We start from the raw sequence: 19,297 nt of genomic DNA on the forward strand, positions 1-19,297 counted from the left end.
ATGCCATTTCAAAACATATTATGTCAAGAAAAAAGGTTGTGAACATACTGTATGTGTCAAGTGTCTAGTGAAGTTAAACATTTACTTTGATTAAAAGGTCTACTATTATACATAATCATACTGTATGACATCTGTTAGTAATAAACAATCCAAGACGATGATCTACTTCACAGCACTGGGTTTATATTAGTGGGAGGTTATGGCTTAAAAAAAAAAAAAAAGGGAGAGAACCCCCATGTCAGAGTAAGATAGAGAAAAAGCAGTTACTGAAAGACAGCAAATTCTTTAAAAATAGATTATACAGATGAACTGACTGCTTGCTTTTGCAAGTGAACATAATCATGAAATGATGAAGCGTCATGCTCAAAAAATGCAATTAAAAAAAAGCACTTTCCTGTCATCAGGATCTGTTACTACAAGCAAAGAACACAGAAACAGGCAACCATCTCGAGGTAACAGGGGTTTGAAATTCTTTGTATTATCAGAGGTACTAGGTGGACCTTTATAGAATAGTTAGGAGTGTTTTGGTGAGAGCTGGAGAATTTGGCTGGTCAGTCAGTCATTATCCAATCCAACATAAGACATCAGACAGATGAGCTTCTCTTCCATTTGTGCAATCTAAATCACATGTGCTTCTTATTGCTCTTCACTCAATTATATAAACTAGCCAACCCGCGGCGTACCATACGCCGCATAATCAGGCCGGTTTTTTAATGATTTTTAAGCACAGGGAGAAAATTAACATTTGAAAAATTGGTAATGTAATAAATCAGCAAGAAAAGCAACATTGTAACAATGCACGGAACGAACCAACACACAATCGTCCGTGACTGAAAACTGGCGGACCACAATCGTGCCTTCTCTTGCCAGATGGAGGGATGGGGGTGCACGGCGCGGAGTGTGGAACGGGAGGAGAGGAGAAGGACGTCCATTCAGTTCCGTCATGCTAGTCTGCTGAATTCTAGTTCAGTATGTACTGCCCACTCATGTGCCCACCTCCAACTCGTCACTTGAGTCGTTGGCTGTTTTTCTATATATAATCCACCAAGACACCCAACCACAGTAGTAGCGAGGTGGGTGTGCACAAAGGGTAGGGTTAGTGGGAGCGTATGAGTCGCACTTAGTGGGAATTCCAAGGTTTGCAGCCCTAATGGCGTTCAACTGCTTACCCACGCCTCTCTGCGCCGGGTAGACACACGCTCAATCTCATGCATAATTATTTACTGAATGCTAAACACTTCTGGAAAGACACGGTGGTCTAAAACGGGTTGGTGTGAGAATACAACAGTAAGGGAATGAAAAGATGGAACTCTGGAGAGAGAAAAATACAACACAATAGTGAACCCGCGGCATAACAAACGCCGCATAATTATTTACTGATGGTTGAACACTTCTGGAAAGACAGAGTTGTCTAAAAAGGGAGGGTTTGAGGATACAACAGAAAGTGAATGAAAAGATGGAACTCTGGAGACAGCAACATAATTGTCCGTGAGTGAAGTAGACGCATGTTTGTCGCGGATGTGAATTGCTGTATGTAGCGTGTAAAACAGTTTGCTATGGTGCACGCAGTCATGCGTCGTAACCGAAAACTCGGTTTTTAAAGACTGCTTACTTCATTGTGTTTTAACCTCAGTTGTAAAGGACTGTTTTAAGGATCCCATGGGATACCCCTCGCAAACTGTTTTACATGCTGCATATAGCGACTCACCTCCGTGAGAAACATGCCTCTATGAACAGTCAAGGTGGCTTGGAGGTACATGAGGCCTCTACGACACAAATATAAATGACGCCGTTCTATCTGCGTCATCGCGCCCGAGTTGGTGGGCGTGGCTCTGCGAGTTGTCGTTGTATCCAATGGTCTTGGAGTTGGTGGGCGTGGCACCTCCCTGCGTGCGCCATAGGTATCTTACGTGTCGGCGGCTTAGTGAATCCATGCCCCTTCCGGCGTGCTTTCCATGGGTGTCTTGCCTTAGTGAATTATATATATAGATTATACTTCCGGATGAGCATTAATTTGTGGTCATTTCTCATGTTAATAAACACATCTACAGCTACAGACATTGTAGCAAGTTGTGGACTAGATGGAGTTAGTCACTGGAATATCATATTACATTTTTGGCTTTGTGAAAAGGCACTGTCGACTGCTTCCAGCTAGTCAAGATTATGTAAATGAAGACCTCAACTGAAAATCCCTGTAAAAAAGACACCAAATGTGACATGATTTTTAAACATTTCACTGTACTCTGTACATGTTACAATACTACCACTACTACTATTAATATTCAGGCAAATTCTTTAGCTAGAAAGGGTTAAATATTATACATGACTCACAAAATGTACTTAAATGATTAAAAAAAAAAACCCTGTACAGCCTAATACTAAGGAAAAAAAATACCTTGACTTCATCAGCTCTTCTGAAACGCTTTAACTGCCTCAGTCGCATGTACTCAGATTTTACCCGTTTCTTCCAACAAATGGGCCCCTTGTCTGATCTTCTTCCAGTCAAGCCCATAATTACACTGTCGAGAGAAAAACAGCATTTAATTATATCCTATAAAATAAAAACATAAAATGCTACAAAACGTTTACTCTATTGCAGTTATCAATAATTAGATTCTTTTTTCTTTAATTGGGGAGGAAATCAGACACTTAATGAAGTTCAGAAGCAAGAAATATTTAAAAATTCTTGCTGATTCAAGCTGAATCCAACTATTCAAACCAAACTTAAAAATACAACCCTATAGGTATAATGATACATACAGCTCAGGCATGGTAATGAAATTAGTCAACATAATGTGTTAGTAATGTGTCTAAATCAGTGAACTTAATAGCAGTCTAACTGCTCTGCAACTCAGTCTATACATGTTTGACAAATTTAACAAGAGCATTTAAATTAATTATGTAAATTATTAATGAACATTAATTATACATTGTGGTACCCAGATGGAGGTGGTACCCAGTCGGGACGCCCAAGAAGACCAGAGGAGGGCTTGTGCCTCCTCCAGACCTCGAGGGGGCGACCACCCTGGGGGACATGGGTAAAGAGCTGGGAAGCTCAACCCTGTAGGGACCCCAATAATTTCCGCCAAAGGAAGTGCTGGGGTTATTGAGAGGAACAGGGACACCTGGAGTACTTCCGGGGAGACAGCTGGCACTTCCGCCACACTGGGGCGTGTCTGTGGAACATTGCCAGGAACACACCTGGAGCACATCCGGGTACTTATTTAAAGGGGCCGCCTCCCTTCAGAGGGGAACAAGAGTCGGGTGGAAGAGTGAACAAGGTCTCTGGAGGAGGCAGAAGGCGGCCTGAAAAAGAAAAGAAAGAGAAGACATTGTGTTGGCCTGGACTGAGGGGTCTTGGGGCTTGTGAGCATTGACTTTTGTAAAGAACAATGGAAAATAAACCTGTGCTGGGTGACATGAGTGTGTCTGCCTGTCTGTGCCCAGGGCAATGTTCACAATGGTGCCCAATGTGGGGCCCTCCATCTGTTCCAAGACGTTGACTCCAAAACAAATATTTTGTGGACGGCCCAGAGCAGCAGGCACCCCCGCACACGTTCCGAGGGTGCGGAGTGCTCACGACCCAGAGAAGACGAGAAATCCCCCAGACCGCCACCGGAATACGGTCGGATTCCTACCTGGTGCAGCAATGCATCAATGGCCGTTGTAGGGGTGCCGCCAATGAAGGCGTCCGGGACGGCATGGCGTATACAAAGACCATGCCGAGGCAGGCACCTCGTTCAGAAGGTATTCAGGACATAAGGTCCCTGCTTGCCGACAGCCAGCCCGGGAGGGCTGATCGCGTTTGGCATTTAGCAGGCAGGGGCTGCCTGGGTTCATACGGATGGCAGACGCACGCCGCTCCGCGGCTCTTTGTAGATGCGACAGCGGCGACAAGAGCTGCCATAGAGGAGATGCTGCAACACGAAGAGCCAGAATGTCATCGCACCAGGAGGAGAGGAGCCAATATGGCCGCTGACCGGAAGTTCCTAACTGAGACAGGCACGGGATTGGACGGTGTGTCTTGTGTGCCCGCCAATGACTGTATAGAGGCGGGACCAAGGAATGTCCATCTCGTGCCAGGGAGAGACCCGATTGGGCTGGAGGAGCCTCACAGAAAGCAGTCGGAGAAGATGACCGACAACCAGGTAGGTCAATCGTCGACTGACTTTCTGTGCTTGTCTATGATGCAGGTGCTGGAGTGCCCTCCGTGCAGAGTTGCAGAAGCTGAAGGGGAAGGCGGTTGCGTCAATGACGTCAGAACAGTGTGATGCCAGAGTCTTTGGCTGGAGTGGTACTGCAGAGACGGTGAGTAGAGCCGACTCCGTAAAGCATAAAGGAGAGCCAACCGAACTTGGCCATGATCCAAATGACCAGTATCGAGTAGGGGGTTCTCCGACACTGCATGCAACGATGAGTGCTTTGTGCGAGGGGAAGGGAGAGACAGTGAGAGGGTTGGCAGGACGCGGGTTGATGAGTGCCCTGGGTCTTAGCACCCTACGCCCTAAGCCTGCAACAGTCTCCCGTCGCTCTGTAGGGACGCAAACCAGACAGGGTCTGTAACTTTCCCATAGGCAGACTCAAATCGTTATAGCGTCCCAGAATAAATGGGGGAATCGAGGGGAGAATGCCGATTCCTCCGATAAGAAAGGTTGTCCTCTGAGGTGGCAGAGAAAAGTCGCGGAGTCGGTGGGGGAGACGACAGTGAGAGCGGACCCGTTGGGGCAAATCAGACGAACGCGGAACCCACGGAGGGGGTGCCAAACAGGCAAGTGCCAGGGTGCCGGTTGGAGGGGTGGCGCTGCCAGTGCGTGGCACAGAGGGATGCCAGGAAAGGGTGTCCAGGCAGCAGCTCTGCCACCTTGTTTCTGTTTGTTGCAGGACAGGACCCTGGACAAGCAGAAGGACCCGCTTCGTTGGAAACCTGCCCTCACAGGACGGGATGCTTCACTGGAGGATTCTTCGCTGACGATGGGGCGCCCCCACTACTGGCAGGGGCTACGGAGGAGCGAGCGGCTCGGTTCAAAAGGGTGCCGAAGTGGTACGTTCCAGGGTGCTGGCTTGGACCCTGGACACATAGTAGGACCAACTTCGGGTAGGAGTTGCCCTCGCGGGACGTGATACCCCGACCGACGCGTCTTCGCTGGTGGTGGGGCAATAAGGTTCCCGGATGGAGGTGGTACCCAGCCGGGGACGCCTAAGAAGACCGGAGGAGGGCTTGTGCCTCCTCCAGACCTTGAGGGGGTGACCACCCTGGGGGACATGGGTAAAGAGCTGGGAAGCTCGTCTCAGTAGGGACACGGGGTTACTGCCAAAGGGACCCCAATATCTGGAAGACCCTGTACCTCAGCACTTCCGCCACACCAGGAACACAAGAGGAACAGGGACACCCGAAGTGCTTCCAGGGAGGCAGCCGGCACTTCCGCCACACTGGGGCGTGTCGGTGGAACATTGCTGGGAACACACCTGGAGCACATCCGGGTACTTATTTAAAGGGGCCGCCTCCCTTCAGAGGGGAACAAGAGTCAGGTGGAAGAGTGGACAAGGTCTCTGGAGGAGGCAGGAGGTGGCTTGAAGAAGAAAAGAGAGAGAAGAAATTGTGTTGGCCTGGACTGAGGGGTATTGGGGCTTGTGAGCATTGACTTTTGTAAAGCACAATGGAAAATAAACGTGTGCTGGGTGACATGAGTGTGTCTGCCTGTCTGTGTCCGGGGCAATATTCACAACATATTAGCATTGCCAACAATGGAGTTAAAAAATAAAATTCAGATTATTTTTGATAGTCCAAACCAAAATGATAATGTATCTATACTAATAAAAGGCAAAGCCCTCACTCACTCACTCATTCATTCACTCACTCACTCACTCACTCATCACTAATTCTCCAACTTCCCGTGTGGGTGGAATGCTGAAATTTGGCAGGTTCATTCCTTACAGCTTCCTTACAAAAGGTGGGCAGGTTTCATTTCGAAATTCTACGCGTAATGGTCATAACTGGAAGCTGTTTTTCTCCATTTACTGTAATGGAGATGAGCTTGAACGCCGGGGGGAGTTTCGTGACATCATCACGCCTCACACGTAATCACGCAGTACATAGAAAATCAGGAAGACCTCCAAAAAGCGCTAAAGAAAACATGCATTATATAATTGAGAAGGCAGCGAAACAATAAGAAGCGAGCGAGTGACATATACAACCATATTGATGAGTTCTGCTACTGAAACAAAGCACGATGTAAACCTACACTTTAAATTAAGTTCATAGACAGGCTGCGCTGGCGCTTGTAATTTAGTGCCTGCCCATATAAGGCCGTCCGTCAGCGGCAATCCAATAGCAAACTCCCACTAAATATTCACGGGTTAAGGACTGTGCTTATGCAGAGGAAGATGAGATGGTCAGCGTGGTGTTTGGCACAAACTCAGCGAAACTGCGAGAGAAAGTTTTAAGTGCCAGGACTAAGGTAACATTAAATACAGCCATGGACATAGCACGAGATGGCACCAGCACAACTGGGGAACTTCGATGCATGTACACCGAGGCTCACGTGAACTGGACGAGTGCACAGATAAAAAGCAACAGTTCCAAAGAGCTGAACAAAACTGAATTACACAATTGAAAAGGCAGCAAAAATATGAAGCGCCTGATACATACAAGCATATTCATAAATGCTGCTACTGTGGAAACAAAGCACACGGTGGAAAAAGTCAATGTCCCGCTAAAGGAAGACAGTGTAAAAAACCTGTGCATGCAGTGTGTCAGGTCTCAGATAAAGAAGAAGACGAGCTGTTTATTGATGCAGTAAGAAACGAATCGATGAATGAAACCTGTCATCTTTACAACGATTGACAAACACGGAATGTAACTTGAACACAACACATCCTACAAATACAAACCTGATTGAAAGAAATAATGATAATCAAATCATTGATGACAGCAACACTCAGTAACACTCACAAAACAAATACTGTATATTGACAGTCATGTTACGTTATTTTTAAAATGTCCTTTTTCTTTTTCTAGCTTTTTAACACACTACTTCTCGCTGCGATACGCTGGTATATATATATGTATATATATATATATCCCGATCTACATACTCGAATAATGGATACTTTATTCGCCATCAATGATTGTTTTGGTAAAGCCATACTCAGTGTATTCATTAGATGAACGGTAAAAAAGTAAGAGCGAGGGAGGATGACTTATTGAGGCATGCAGGCTGTAGCGCCAACTCTATCTGAATTGCGCGATCACATTTGAAAAATATATCTTTTCAAGTTCTATTTAGTCCATATGTGTCAAACTCAAGGGCCGCGGGCCACATCCGGCCCGGCGTGTAATTATATCCAGCCCGCGAGATCATTTTATATACTGTATTATTGTTATTAATGGCCCAGGTATATGAAGCGCTGGTAACACAATAAACTACAGATCCCATAATGCAGCGCTTCAGCTGCCTTGCCAACACTTACCGCGTTAATCAAGTCTACCTTATGATGCTGCAAGTTATTGCGGCTAGCTCACACGATGCTGAAGAGAAAATTTGATTCTGAAAATAGAGCCTTTAAAAACCGATGGGAGGCTGAGTATATGTTTACTGAACCCGTGTGCCTCATTTGTGGAGCTAATGTGGCTGTAATTACAGAATTTAATCTAAGACGGCACTATGAGACAAAACATCAGGGAGTTCTGTGTTTGCACGGCGCTTTGGTGACTTTGAAAAACAAAAAAAGTCCGTCTACATGCGGCTCGAACCTTGTGCATGTTTGGTAGCACATATCTGTGTGAGAAGCTCTTCTCAGTGATAAAGACTAACAAAACAGCACACAGGAGTCGCCTCACTGATGAGCACCTGCAATCCATCCTGAGAATCTCCACAACACAGAACCTCACACCAAACAGAAACGAACCTGTTGCCAAAAATAGATGCCAGGCGTCCAGCTCTAAAATGGCATATGAGCAAAGACAACTTAATGATTTGATTTGTTATTGCTGAAAGGAACACATTTTATTTATATTTCCAGGTTTTGTTATGCAGCATGTTCATATTTGAATTTGTATAATTTTGAAAGGATATATTTTTATGGAGAGCAAAATCTTTTGGGATATTTAAAATCTAAGTTTATTTTTTATATAAATTTACATAAGAGTAAAGAAATTTGAATGTTTGTTCTTTTAAGTTATTTAAGGTTTGAGTTGATTTATTCACGAATAATATTCCTGTCTGTTTTACCATTCCTACCAAAGATATTTCTGTCGACTAAATAAAATTCCTTCTATTTAAAATTTAAATAGAAGTTGAACAAATACTGATAGTTCATAATATCCACGCAGACTTGCACGTAAGAGCGGGAGTTATCCGTTTTAACATGCAGCGTATTGCACTGATCTGAAATAGCTGTGTGTGTATATATGTAGATATGTATGTATATGTATATATATGTTTATATATGTGTGTGTGTATGTATATGTATATATATATATATATATGTGTGTGTATATATGTGTGTGTATGTATGTGTGTATATATGTGTATGTGTATATATGTGTATATGTGTATATGTGTGTATATATATATATATATATATATATATATATATATATATATATATGTGTATGTGTGTGTGTGTATATATATATATATATATATATATATATATATGACAGCAACACTCATCACTCACAACAGTGACAAAACAATTATATTGACAATCGTGTTACGTTATTTTCAAAATGTTTCCTTTTCTTTTTCATTGCTTCTTCAACACACTACTTCTCCGCTGCGAAGCGCGGGTATTTTGCTAGTTATTAATAAGCCACAAAAGAAGACTGCTTACTTAACACTGAGCAATGAGTAGTAGAGCTGACTGGTTGTTTTGTATGGAGATACAAAACACCAATAAATTAACAACTAATTCTAGAAACATTTTATGGCAGGAGTAACAGAAAAAAAACAGTTGCTATTGCAAATCCTGGGCAAAAACAGTGCAGAAGTCAAAGCCAAGATGGAAAATCAATAATCTTCACAGTAGCCTGATCCACCTTTGTCAATTTGAACTGTTACTTAGGCAAGTGAATATATATTCAAATCAAAAGAGCCAGAAAACAAATCACTGTGATATTTCATTGCCACAGTACTGCTGGATCAATACTAAAATTTGGGATGTTGTACCAATACCATCATTCTCTTTTCAGCACCTGTACCAAAACAATACTGTAGCAAATAACAGATAACTTATATTTCCACAAAATAAAATGTAAAAATCAATATCCCCCAACCCCCCCCCCCAAAAAAAAGTATTAACAAAACTAAACCCACCAGCAACACCGACCAATTAAACACACTAAGGCTGGGGTTATACTTCACGCGACGCATGCTGCAGCAGATGCTCCTGCTACGCAAGCGTTGTACGGTTTATACTTGCACGCGTACTTTATGTAAATCTGGAGGAATCCACCAGGTGGCAGTGCTAGATATTATCACGGTGAGAACAGGTTCGGCTTCGCTGTGTTGTGAATTGCCTGGAACACCCATTAAATTCTGATTACATCTTACCGCAATATCACTGAAAAGGTTGCTTAATGATTTATTCCATCAGTCCAGGGATTTGTCCATTTCAGCTAGCATTGGGCATGAGGCAGAAACAAACCCTGGACGAGGCATCAGCTCATCCAAGGTGAATACAAGCACAAGCATAGAGGCTGGCGTCATTTTAGTGTAACCAAATCTGCATATACAGTATCTGGAAGGAAACCGGAGCACACTGTGGAAACACAGCAGGAAAACATGTACATACTCCAGGCAGGGAATATCAGCGACGTGACTCCCTGCAGGACAGCGTGTCATCCCCCATTTATCTATAAAATGTAACATACATACTTCAAAGCATTTCATCATGAAAGTAATATCAAGTATAAATCTAAGTAAGGTTCTAAATGTGTAGAGAGTTAGAATATCATACATTTAATGTACTTAGTGTAGCGATCTATTGCTGTTTGCCACTGCTGTTAGTATCGGAGGAAGCCCTAGGAAAAAAAGACGGCAAAGAAGATGCTGTGTGAGACTTAAAATGTACCATATCATTACCGATCAGGAATATGTGACGCTTGAATATAAAAGCACCACGAATGCATCTTTCTGTCGCCATTTTGCTTCACCCCTTCAAACCATTCATCCAACATCGAAGCGCGCACACCGATCTTGTAGGATCCGCAAAGCAGTAGATAGTAGATAGTAACCAGAGACTCTGACATCAAATTTCAACTTTTAGCACACTGCGCTCCTCGACTTTTTGCTGGTACTGCAACTTCCGCACGCGTCGCGTTAGTTTCTGGGGACCTGCTCAGAGGACACATCAAATGAACGCTGGAAACACGTGGCAGCCATGATGCGGTCGCATACGTGTTCTGAGCGTGAAGTTTAAATGAGCCCTAACAGAATTGTGGTGCTATAAATGTTTTTAATTGTAACAAAAACAATTAGACAGAGTACACATACTAAGGACTCACTGGAGAGTCTTAGATGCCTTATGCTACTATTAACTGACCTCCAACCTTCCAATCTGCAACAACCTACTGCACGATTCCCTCTATTATTCACACATTCTGGCCCTGCAAACCGCATTGTTCTGCTCCTACTGTGCTAGTACTACAGTCCAGCAAATTCTTATCTGCTCTGTCAATAGCTTTCTGGCTCCTCAGACACAGGTCCTCTGTCATTGTGCACCTTCTACCAACTGACAATGGACATCCACTCTGAACTGACCCCATCTACTCAAGCTGCTCATTGTAATTCTTCATTTGCATGACCCACTGCTCCTTTCGAAAGTACATTGCTCTTCAACTGTCCAACATCTTCAATTCCATCCAGCCATCCATTTAAGAGGTAAAATCATTTTGTGCAATAGATGTAGCACAATCCCATTATTATATAGCTGAAGATGAAGGTGAATGAGCCTATGGTGTCCTGCATAACAGACTATCTGTGGGGCAGGCCGCAGTTTGTAAGACTTGAGGACTGTGTTTCTGATATGGATGTGAGCAACACTGAAGCACCACATGGAACAGGCCGGTCTCATTTTGTCTTCACTTTACCTTTGGCTACAAATATAACACCAGGTCATGTCACTTGCAGAAATTCTCAGATGATTTGGCACTTATGTGGTGTAAAATAAAGTTCTGTCTGTCTCATCAAAACAGATTAACCTAAGTAGGACATGGAAATAACCATGTTTACAAAGAAATTGTTTGGGGTTAATGCCAAGAGTAGTAGCATAAGGCTTATATTTCCTAAAACTAATAGCTGGAGTTTCTACAATTAAATTCATATAAACATGTGCATATTGCAGAAAATGCATGCTGTAATAATATTTGTAAACAATGGAATCAGATGGCAGTAGGTCTTCATCGATTTTTGTTCTATTAATTTTGCATTATTTTTGTGAGACTATACAAGGGAGAAGGGCTGAGACATGTTTGCAGAAGAACCTTAAAAGGACATACAAAGAGCAGTGTGGTAGACCCAGCGAAACAGAGAAGGCGGCCAGCATGTTGAGTGGATGATCGTGAGGACAGTGATGTCCTTCAAAGAGGAAGATTAGCATCTCCTGAGGCTAACAGTAGGAGTTAATCAGGGTCCTTTCTTAAAGGGACAATAAACTGTACTTTCAAAGACCATTAAAACTAATTGTGTCCATTTGTCAGCCCTTCCTCTGCTATACCTTGAGTGGTTAAATTATATTGTGTATGCTGTTTGACATGATCAGGGCTGTGAAGTCAGTACATAAAAACCTTCCATTCAGACTCCAATTCCTCAATTTATGGTTTCACCAAATCTGACTCCTCTATTTGTAATTTAAACCACAGTACCAGTCAAAAGTTTGGGGTCACCCAGAAATTTGATAGAAATTGAAAACATTATATTTATTTATTATTTATAAAATATAGCCAATGCATTACTAATGGGTCTAATGGCTACTGCTGCTTGAATTAACAATTTTTATATTTAATATTCATATATGGCTGCAAAGCCCCATTTTCAGCAGTGGTTTCTTTAGTTTCTTAATGGTAAACTCCCTTAGCTTATTCTTAATTAGCCATATGTTAATGCAAATTGGTTGTTTGAGAACCCTTTACTAGCTAGCACAGATGAAGTCCATTATTGTGTTAACTTGGGCTGTAAGGTACTGTCCTTCCTAAAATTCAGTTCTGGGTCATGTCAGTGTATCTATTTATTTATTTACTTACTAGCAGTCCCCTGTGGCTTCACCAGCATAGTAGTGAAACAGGACAAACTTTAAAAATCAATAAGCAGGTATTGCTAGCTAAGTGGAGGAAAGGTCCACTCCAAAATGTGGCAAGAGAGAGCAATTTGAACGGAGGCTGCCATGTAAGTGAGGAGGGCCCCGCCTGCCACTCCACTCCTGACGTCATGCTTCTACCTCTCCTCGGCCTGCAGCCTCCGTCTTGGATTAGCGCGAATATATCATTCCTGCAAGTGAACTATGATTCTTAGCATGATGAGAAAAGTCACAAAATCAACCAGAACATTCAAGCAAATTCCAGGAAAAAAACTCGATTTAAATCCGTTAAGTAGTTCTATCATTCGCTAGCTAAACGGAGATAAGGTATCCCCTCCAAGGCTAAAGCGTGAGTAACGCTCGCTGGGTGTCTCTCGGTTTCACACAAATAAATCAGCACTGCAAGTCAACTATGATACTTTGCACAATGAGTGAGGTCGCAAAATCAGCTGGAATCATGGAGCAAATTATAGAAAAAAACCCGATCCAAATCAGTTAAGAAGTTCTCTGGTGAAAAGCGGACAGGCATGCAAATAGGCAGACAGACAGACAGACATACGTTGAATTTTATTTTTATGTATAGAGATTTATTTATTAAAATGAAGGCTATTCCATGCGACAGACTGACAAGAAAGTGAAGATTTCATACAAAGGTGTCTATTACTGTCTTGAGAAAAGGTGAACTGGATCCAGCTTTTATAGAAAAAGAAGGGGAAGGCTCACATCAGCATTTGAAATGTACCTGTACTGATGACAAGAATGAAGATGGCTGGATGAAGATTCTGTTTTCAGTATGGTTAGCTAAACAAGAAAAAAAAAATACAAATAAAATATTGAATACCTTTAAAGAGACTAACATGTATGCACATATTGGTATCAATGGGCCTTTAATGCCTCCAAATACTGTAGCTTAATATATCTTTGAACATTAACTCATGTGTGGATAATGAAGATGTCAAATGTGTTATATATCTTTCAAATGTTATTACAACTATTTAATACAGTAATGGTGCACTGCATTATAACATTCAGTGAATACACTGGACTTGAGCATTCATAGTTTTCATACTTTTTCTTTATACATTTAGCTTTCGTTTGCTCAGAGGTTGATGCGCTTGCTGCCTTCTGAGCAGCTCTTCTTTTCTCCACCCTAGCGGGGTTAAAACTGATTAAGTCAGTGTTTGTGTTGCAATTACTTAGTATGTTTTCCTTTATTTTTCGTTTAAGCTGGTACTTAAGCCTTCAATCTGCCTCAAGAACTATGTAAGATATGAAGAGGTAAGGGAAGCGACGGTGAAGGTGATAGGGAATGAGAACTTCAGCTTTGAGACGCATGCTGGCCACTGCAGAGAGTTAATTCTACTGTACAATAAAATAAAAAATACAAAGAGGAGTAACCTTGGAGGTCAATCATCTCATCAAAAGCACATAGTAGATATCAGTAGTATACGTGTACCAAATTTCAGGTCAATAGTACAAACAATTTGCGAGCTACAAGTGATTTAAAATTCTGGACGGACAAACCGACAGCCACGGTAGCATACTATACAAGAAGATTATTTCAAGTTTAAAAACTAAATATGACATTAGGAAATCCGGATATCAAATCTTACAAACCAGATAAAGTATTTTTTGTCGACACTATTCTCTTACCTAAACTTATTTTTGTTTGATCTTATTGGCAAGCTAGTGGTAACCTTTATATTTGAAAAATAGTTTTCACCACAATAAAAACCTTCATTATTTTAATAACTAGCAAAATACCCGCGCTTCGCAGTGGTGAAGTACTGCCCTAAAATTTTTATTAAGAAGAAAATGAAACCTTTTTAAACTGAGGGAAAATATACCAATAATTATTTGTTAAGGATCTCTTTGAATACCACATTTTGAGTTCAGCCCTCTGGTTGTAATATGACCAAGCTGTGTGCTGAGCTTACTCTTAAGCATGCAATGTACAGTTGGCCATGTGAAAAGCAATCTTGTCTCAAATCTCACAGCTTGGATTGCTGCTGTAATAATCGGTTTGAGTTTCATGGTTTGTTTCAACTACGACAGTATTTGTAGGACTTGTGTTGAAGTGACATTCAGCATCTGTCAAGCGTTGTAAGTATACAACCAGTTTCATGATAACTTCACATCCAGCTTTTGAGAGTTTAAACATTCATAAACATCAAAGTGTCCACTACTGAAATTGTCACCTGTGAATCTAAGATGTTTAAGAGGCATTGGCGGTTGTCCAATGAAAGCAATAACTGAACAATTCAGCGGCAGCCATCAACTAACATGCAGATGCATAGGTGAAGGGCTTAAGCATTTCACTCTTATAGTGCTCCTGTGTAGTATAATTATCTCCTGTACCGTCATCAGTCCACACCTTGAACCTGACCCAGTCATTCAATACATAAGACACAATGTTCCTCCGGATATCAAGAGTGAGCCTGATATGGCCATGCAATATGTAACAAAGAGAATGGAAAAGGTAGGTGCCATCTCCGGGCATAGAAACCACTCGGTAAGTGACAGTTGTTTGATCGATGGTGATCACCTCTATAGACATGTTAATGGGGGTACGGTTGGAATGATAAAGGAAATGGGTAACTGAACAATGTAAAGTAAGTCTAAAATACCTACACAATAACTATAATCGTAATAAATGAACAATAAAACAGCGGAGAAGCCGTGGTTTAAATAAAAAGGCTGTAGTTATCAGCAGAGAGACATGAATCCCGTGGCGAAGCAAGGAAGGGAATATAGAGACTGGAGCGACGGACGGCCTTAAATAGGAAGGCAGCCAAGAACGTGGGAGGCGTTGGGATGGGGGACCCAACGCCGCCTCACACGGTGACCGAACTTCAGGCTATGGACGTATATATGTACGTAAGTAGGATTCAGTTAGCATTGGGAACCCGCGTACCAAATTTCTTGAAGATGGGCCCATAAGTGACAAAGACTGTTGAAAAGTTCAATATGGCAGCCGACAGTGGCATCATACCACCGAAATAAGTACCAAATTTCAGCCTTCTACCTACATGGGAAGTTGGAGAATTAGTGACGTTGGAAAATTCAATATATGGCTGACAGTGGCATCATACCACTGAAAAAAGTACGTACATTGGTTTCGGTTAGCAAAGGGAAGCCGCCTACCAAATTTCGTGAAGATGGGGCCATGAATAAGAAAGTACAACATGGCGGACGTTGTTGACCGTTACGCATAGAATTTCGAAATGAAACCTGCTTAACTTTTGTAAGTAAGCTGTAAGGAATGAGCCTGCCAAATTTCAGCCTTCTACCTACACGGGAAGTTGGAGAATTAGTGACATTTGGAAAATTCAATATGGCGGCCGACAGTGGCGTCATACCACCGAAATAAGTATGTACATCGGTTTTGGTTAGCGCAGGGAAGCCACCTACCAAATTTCGTGAAGATGGGGCCATAAATAAGAAAGTTCAACATGGCGGACGTTGTCGACCGTTCTGTTTAGAATTTCGAAATGAAACCTGCTTAACTTTTGTAAGTAAGCTGTAAGAAATGAGCCTGCCAAATTTCAGCCTTCTACCTACACGAGAAGTTGGAAAATTAGTGACATTTGGAAAATTCAATATGGCGGCCAACAGTGGCGTCATACCATCAAAATAAGTACGTACATCGGTTTCGGTTAGTGCAGGGAAGCCGCCTACCAAATTTTGTGAAGATGGGGCCATAAATAAGAAAGTTCAACATGGCGGACGTTGTCGACCGATCTGTGTAGAATTTCGAAATGAAACCTGCTTAACTTTTTGTAAGTAAGCTGTAAGGAATAAGCCTGCCAAATTTCAGCCTTCTACCTACACGGGAAGTTGGAGAATTAGTGACATTTGGAAAATTCAATATGGCGGCCGACAGTGGCGTCATACCACCGAAATAAGTACGTACATCGGTTTTGGTTAGCGCAGGGAAGCCACCTACCAAATTTCGTGAAGATGGGGCCATAAATAAGAAAGTTCAACATGGCGGACGTTGTCGACCGTTCTGTGTAGAATTTCGAAATGAAACCTGCTTAACTTTTGTAAGTAAGCTGTAAGAAATGAGCCTGCCAAATTTCAGCCTTCTACCTACACGGGAAGTTGGAGAATTAGTGATGAGTCAATCTGTCAGTCAGTGAGGGCTTTGCCTTTTATTAGTATAGATTTAGTTAATCAATACAGAATATTAAATTTAAAATTTAAGGTAAATGTTATAAATAATGGCATCTTGATAGTAATGGTATTCTGCTACACCTATTGCATGAAATGTAACATCCAGCTGCATCTTTAACTAGATATGCAGCAAAGGGGAAAAAAACACAAAAAAAACTTTAAAACAAAATTAAAAAACAAAAAATTCATTTATAGATTGCCATTAATCCTTTTTTTGGGAGCTGGAGCTCCTCAGTGACATAAGGTTCAATATAGCATCAATAATTAAACAGTGCACTAATCAGAGTTTTTTTGTTTTTATATTTACTGGTCTTATGAAACAAAAATTTGCAATTTAATATTTGCTATTCAAGACACTTTAATACCTACTATTGATAAGAACATGATCACAAGTGCAATTTTAACCAAATGATCAGCGTGGAAAAACACAGCAAGGAAACAATATTTTATTTGATAAATAACTAATAGAAAACAGTATTTACATTCATGCCAAGAAGGATTCACTAACCTACATTTCATCATGACAACACATTTAATTAAAAAGGAACTGAAAAAATTACTCTTTTCAACAAATGGAAATATCAAGGTCTATTAAGCATACTTCAGATTGTGCATGTTTTCAAATTTCAAACTAACAGTATTGTATTTTAAAATATGCATATCAGCAATTCACATTTTCATACAAAGAAAAAATAGATCCTAAAATGGCTTTGCACACAGTGGTGAGACTGAAAGCTTCAGCAATTCCAGAAGTGGCATATTTTTAAAACAAGAATTGCAGTATTTCCAAGTTCACAAGTTTAACTGAAGCAAGAGCATACATAAGCACTTTACAACAACTGTGTTCAGTGTAAAGTGTGAGCAAGCTTGGCTCCAATGAAACTCAGCAAAAAAGGAAATGAAGAAAAAAGGAAACGTGCACTTTCAAAAAAGTTTTTTCCAATTCAGGATTACAGGAAGGCAAAGCCTATCCCAGCCATGCTATGGTGGGGTTAGGCTATAAACCACATTGGATTGGATGTTGGACTTTCACAGAACTCACCCACATACAGACCCACATCCATATAGGATGTGGGAATAAGACCAGAGGAAACCAAATGCAAACACAGGAAAAACATGCAAATTCCACATGGATTACAACAGAACACAGGGATCAAAATCAAGAATACAGGATCAGTAAGATAGTAGTTCTAACCAATGCAGCACAGTTGGTATTGATAACCAAATGTAATTAACATTTTATGCTTAGAAATTATGAAGGTTTTGATAATTTTATATGAAAATGTAAATAAACTATTGCTAGCTGTGTGTATCGTGCATATCCCATACCTTACATGTGAATATATTCCATAAGTTCATTTTTTTTTAATATAAAACATCCAAGCCTCAATTATTGACTCGTCCAACAGCCTTTTTGTTACACTTTTAAGTTTACATCCTTGTAAGTGCCTTGAGTATAAAACTTAAGGTGGAGCTGTATTTATTCATGTATGTCAAAAGAATCTGGTTTTATGTAGATTTTAATCCATTTTTTTTTATATATTCTTGTGTTTACATTGGAGAAAAAAAAGCAGATCAAATCAAAAACTCTCAGTTTTAATAATGAGGACACCAAGTCTTATATATTTTCATATTGTTAAAACAGTGAATACAAAAAGTAGTAGTATGTTAATATTTCACAAAAATACAATACAAACTTTGAATATTTATTTTTATACATGAAGTGAAATGTAATACATACATCTTAAATTAATGTTTTTGTAATAGAAGAGTTATAGAACAAAAATCAAATACAGTAGTGCCTTGGTTTGTGACCATAATTCACTTTTATTTCCCTGAATATGTGTTTGTCTTTTGTGTTTTGTTTAAGAGCTGCAGCACAGCGGCAAGTGGAAAGATGTAAACTATTTCTAAACTATCAGAACGTGCAGTAGTATGGGAGAGCGAGGACAAGCTTTCTGTTGATAAAAGCAGTTATTGCTGGAGAACAAGATCGATTGATCTAGCAGTGGTTCTCAATCTTCCTCCAGGGTAACCACTGTGGCTACAAGTTATTGTTCCAACCAACTTCTGTTTTTAATTGGACTACTAGCTTACTGAAGCAAAGTATTATTACCCAGTTTCTATGTTTTGAGTCAATGTAAAAATTAAGAAACCAAGTTTGGTATTTTTTTTATTAAAATGTACTAGCAGTTGTATGTAGTTTTTACTTTTAATAATATTTTCATTGTTTGTTCCAGGTTTTCTGGTTATTTAATCCATTATTTACTAATTATTGGGTCTGACACTGAAGTAGTTGCAGCCTTTTAGCATTCAGGGTTTTGTCCCATGTATCTGCTCTGCTTCTTTTTAATTAACATTATTAGGATACAACGAAAGAAGCAAACTACACAAAGACAGGTCAAAATAACAGAAAAATAAGTTAAGCATTTAAAGATATTAAAAAAAAAACAAAAATACTTATTTGATAAATGTAAAAATCATACAATTATTTTTTTCTGAATGTAGAAGAAGAGAAAAAGACCAACTAATACATGAGATCAGTTATTATCACTGATTGTGAATCTGTTTAGAACAAAAGCCTGCAGACACAGAAATTCCCCGGGAATGAGTCTGAGAACCTGGAAGGTGGTGGCTAAGCAATTGAATGTCATATAGGAGATGCAAGTTTACTCCCATGGGCCATTTTATTCAACAGATCTATTCATACACGTGTTCAGCACAGAGCTTAGTGCACAGCAAATTCAGGTTTTTGCTTTCTGGAAGTTTCTAGATTTTTCTTGTTTGAATATTTTTAATCTGTGTTTGGCTGAATGCACATGTG

The 19,297-nt window shown here is 40.7% G+C and overlaps 1 protein-coding gene across 3 annotated transcripts in view; it reads right to left on the minus strand.

Annotated features, from left to right (window-relative positions):
• Nucleotides 1–19,297, minus strand: part of ezh2 (enhancer of zeste 2 polycomb repressive complex 2 subunit) — a 178,242-nt gene that overhangs the window by 155,756 nt on the left and 3,189 nt on the right. For 2 of the 3 annotated variants that reach the window (XM_039753308.1, XM_039753306.1), the window contains exon 2: nt 2,396–2,519. In XM_039753308.1, coding sequence (XP_039609242.1) covers nt 2,396–2,512 — 117 coding nt within the window. In that variant the 5' untranslated portion in view covers nt 2,513–2,519. Of the gene's footprint in view, nt 1–2,395; nt 2,520–13,039; nt 13,099–19,297 lie in introns of all 3 variants that reach the window. The other variant, XM_039753307.1, reaches the window with a different exon arrangement.

This window comes from Polypterus senegalus, chromosome 5 (genome assembly GCF_016835505.1).
Source record: "Polypterus senegalus isolate Bchr_013 chromosome 5, ASM1683550v1, whole genome shotgun sequence".
In the NCBI taxonomy this organism is placed as follows: Eukaryota; Metazoa; Chordata; class Cladistia; order Polypteriformes; family Polypteridae; genus Polypterus; species Polypterus senegalus.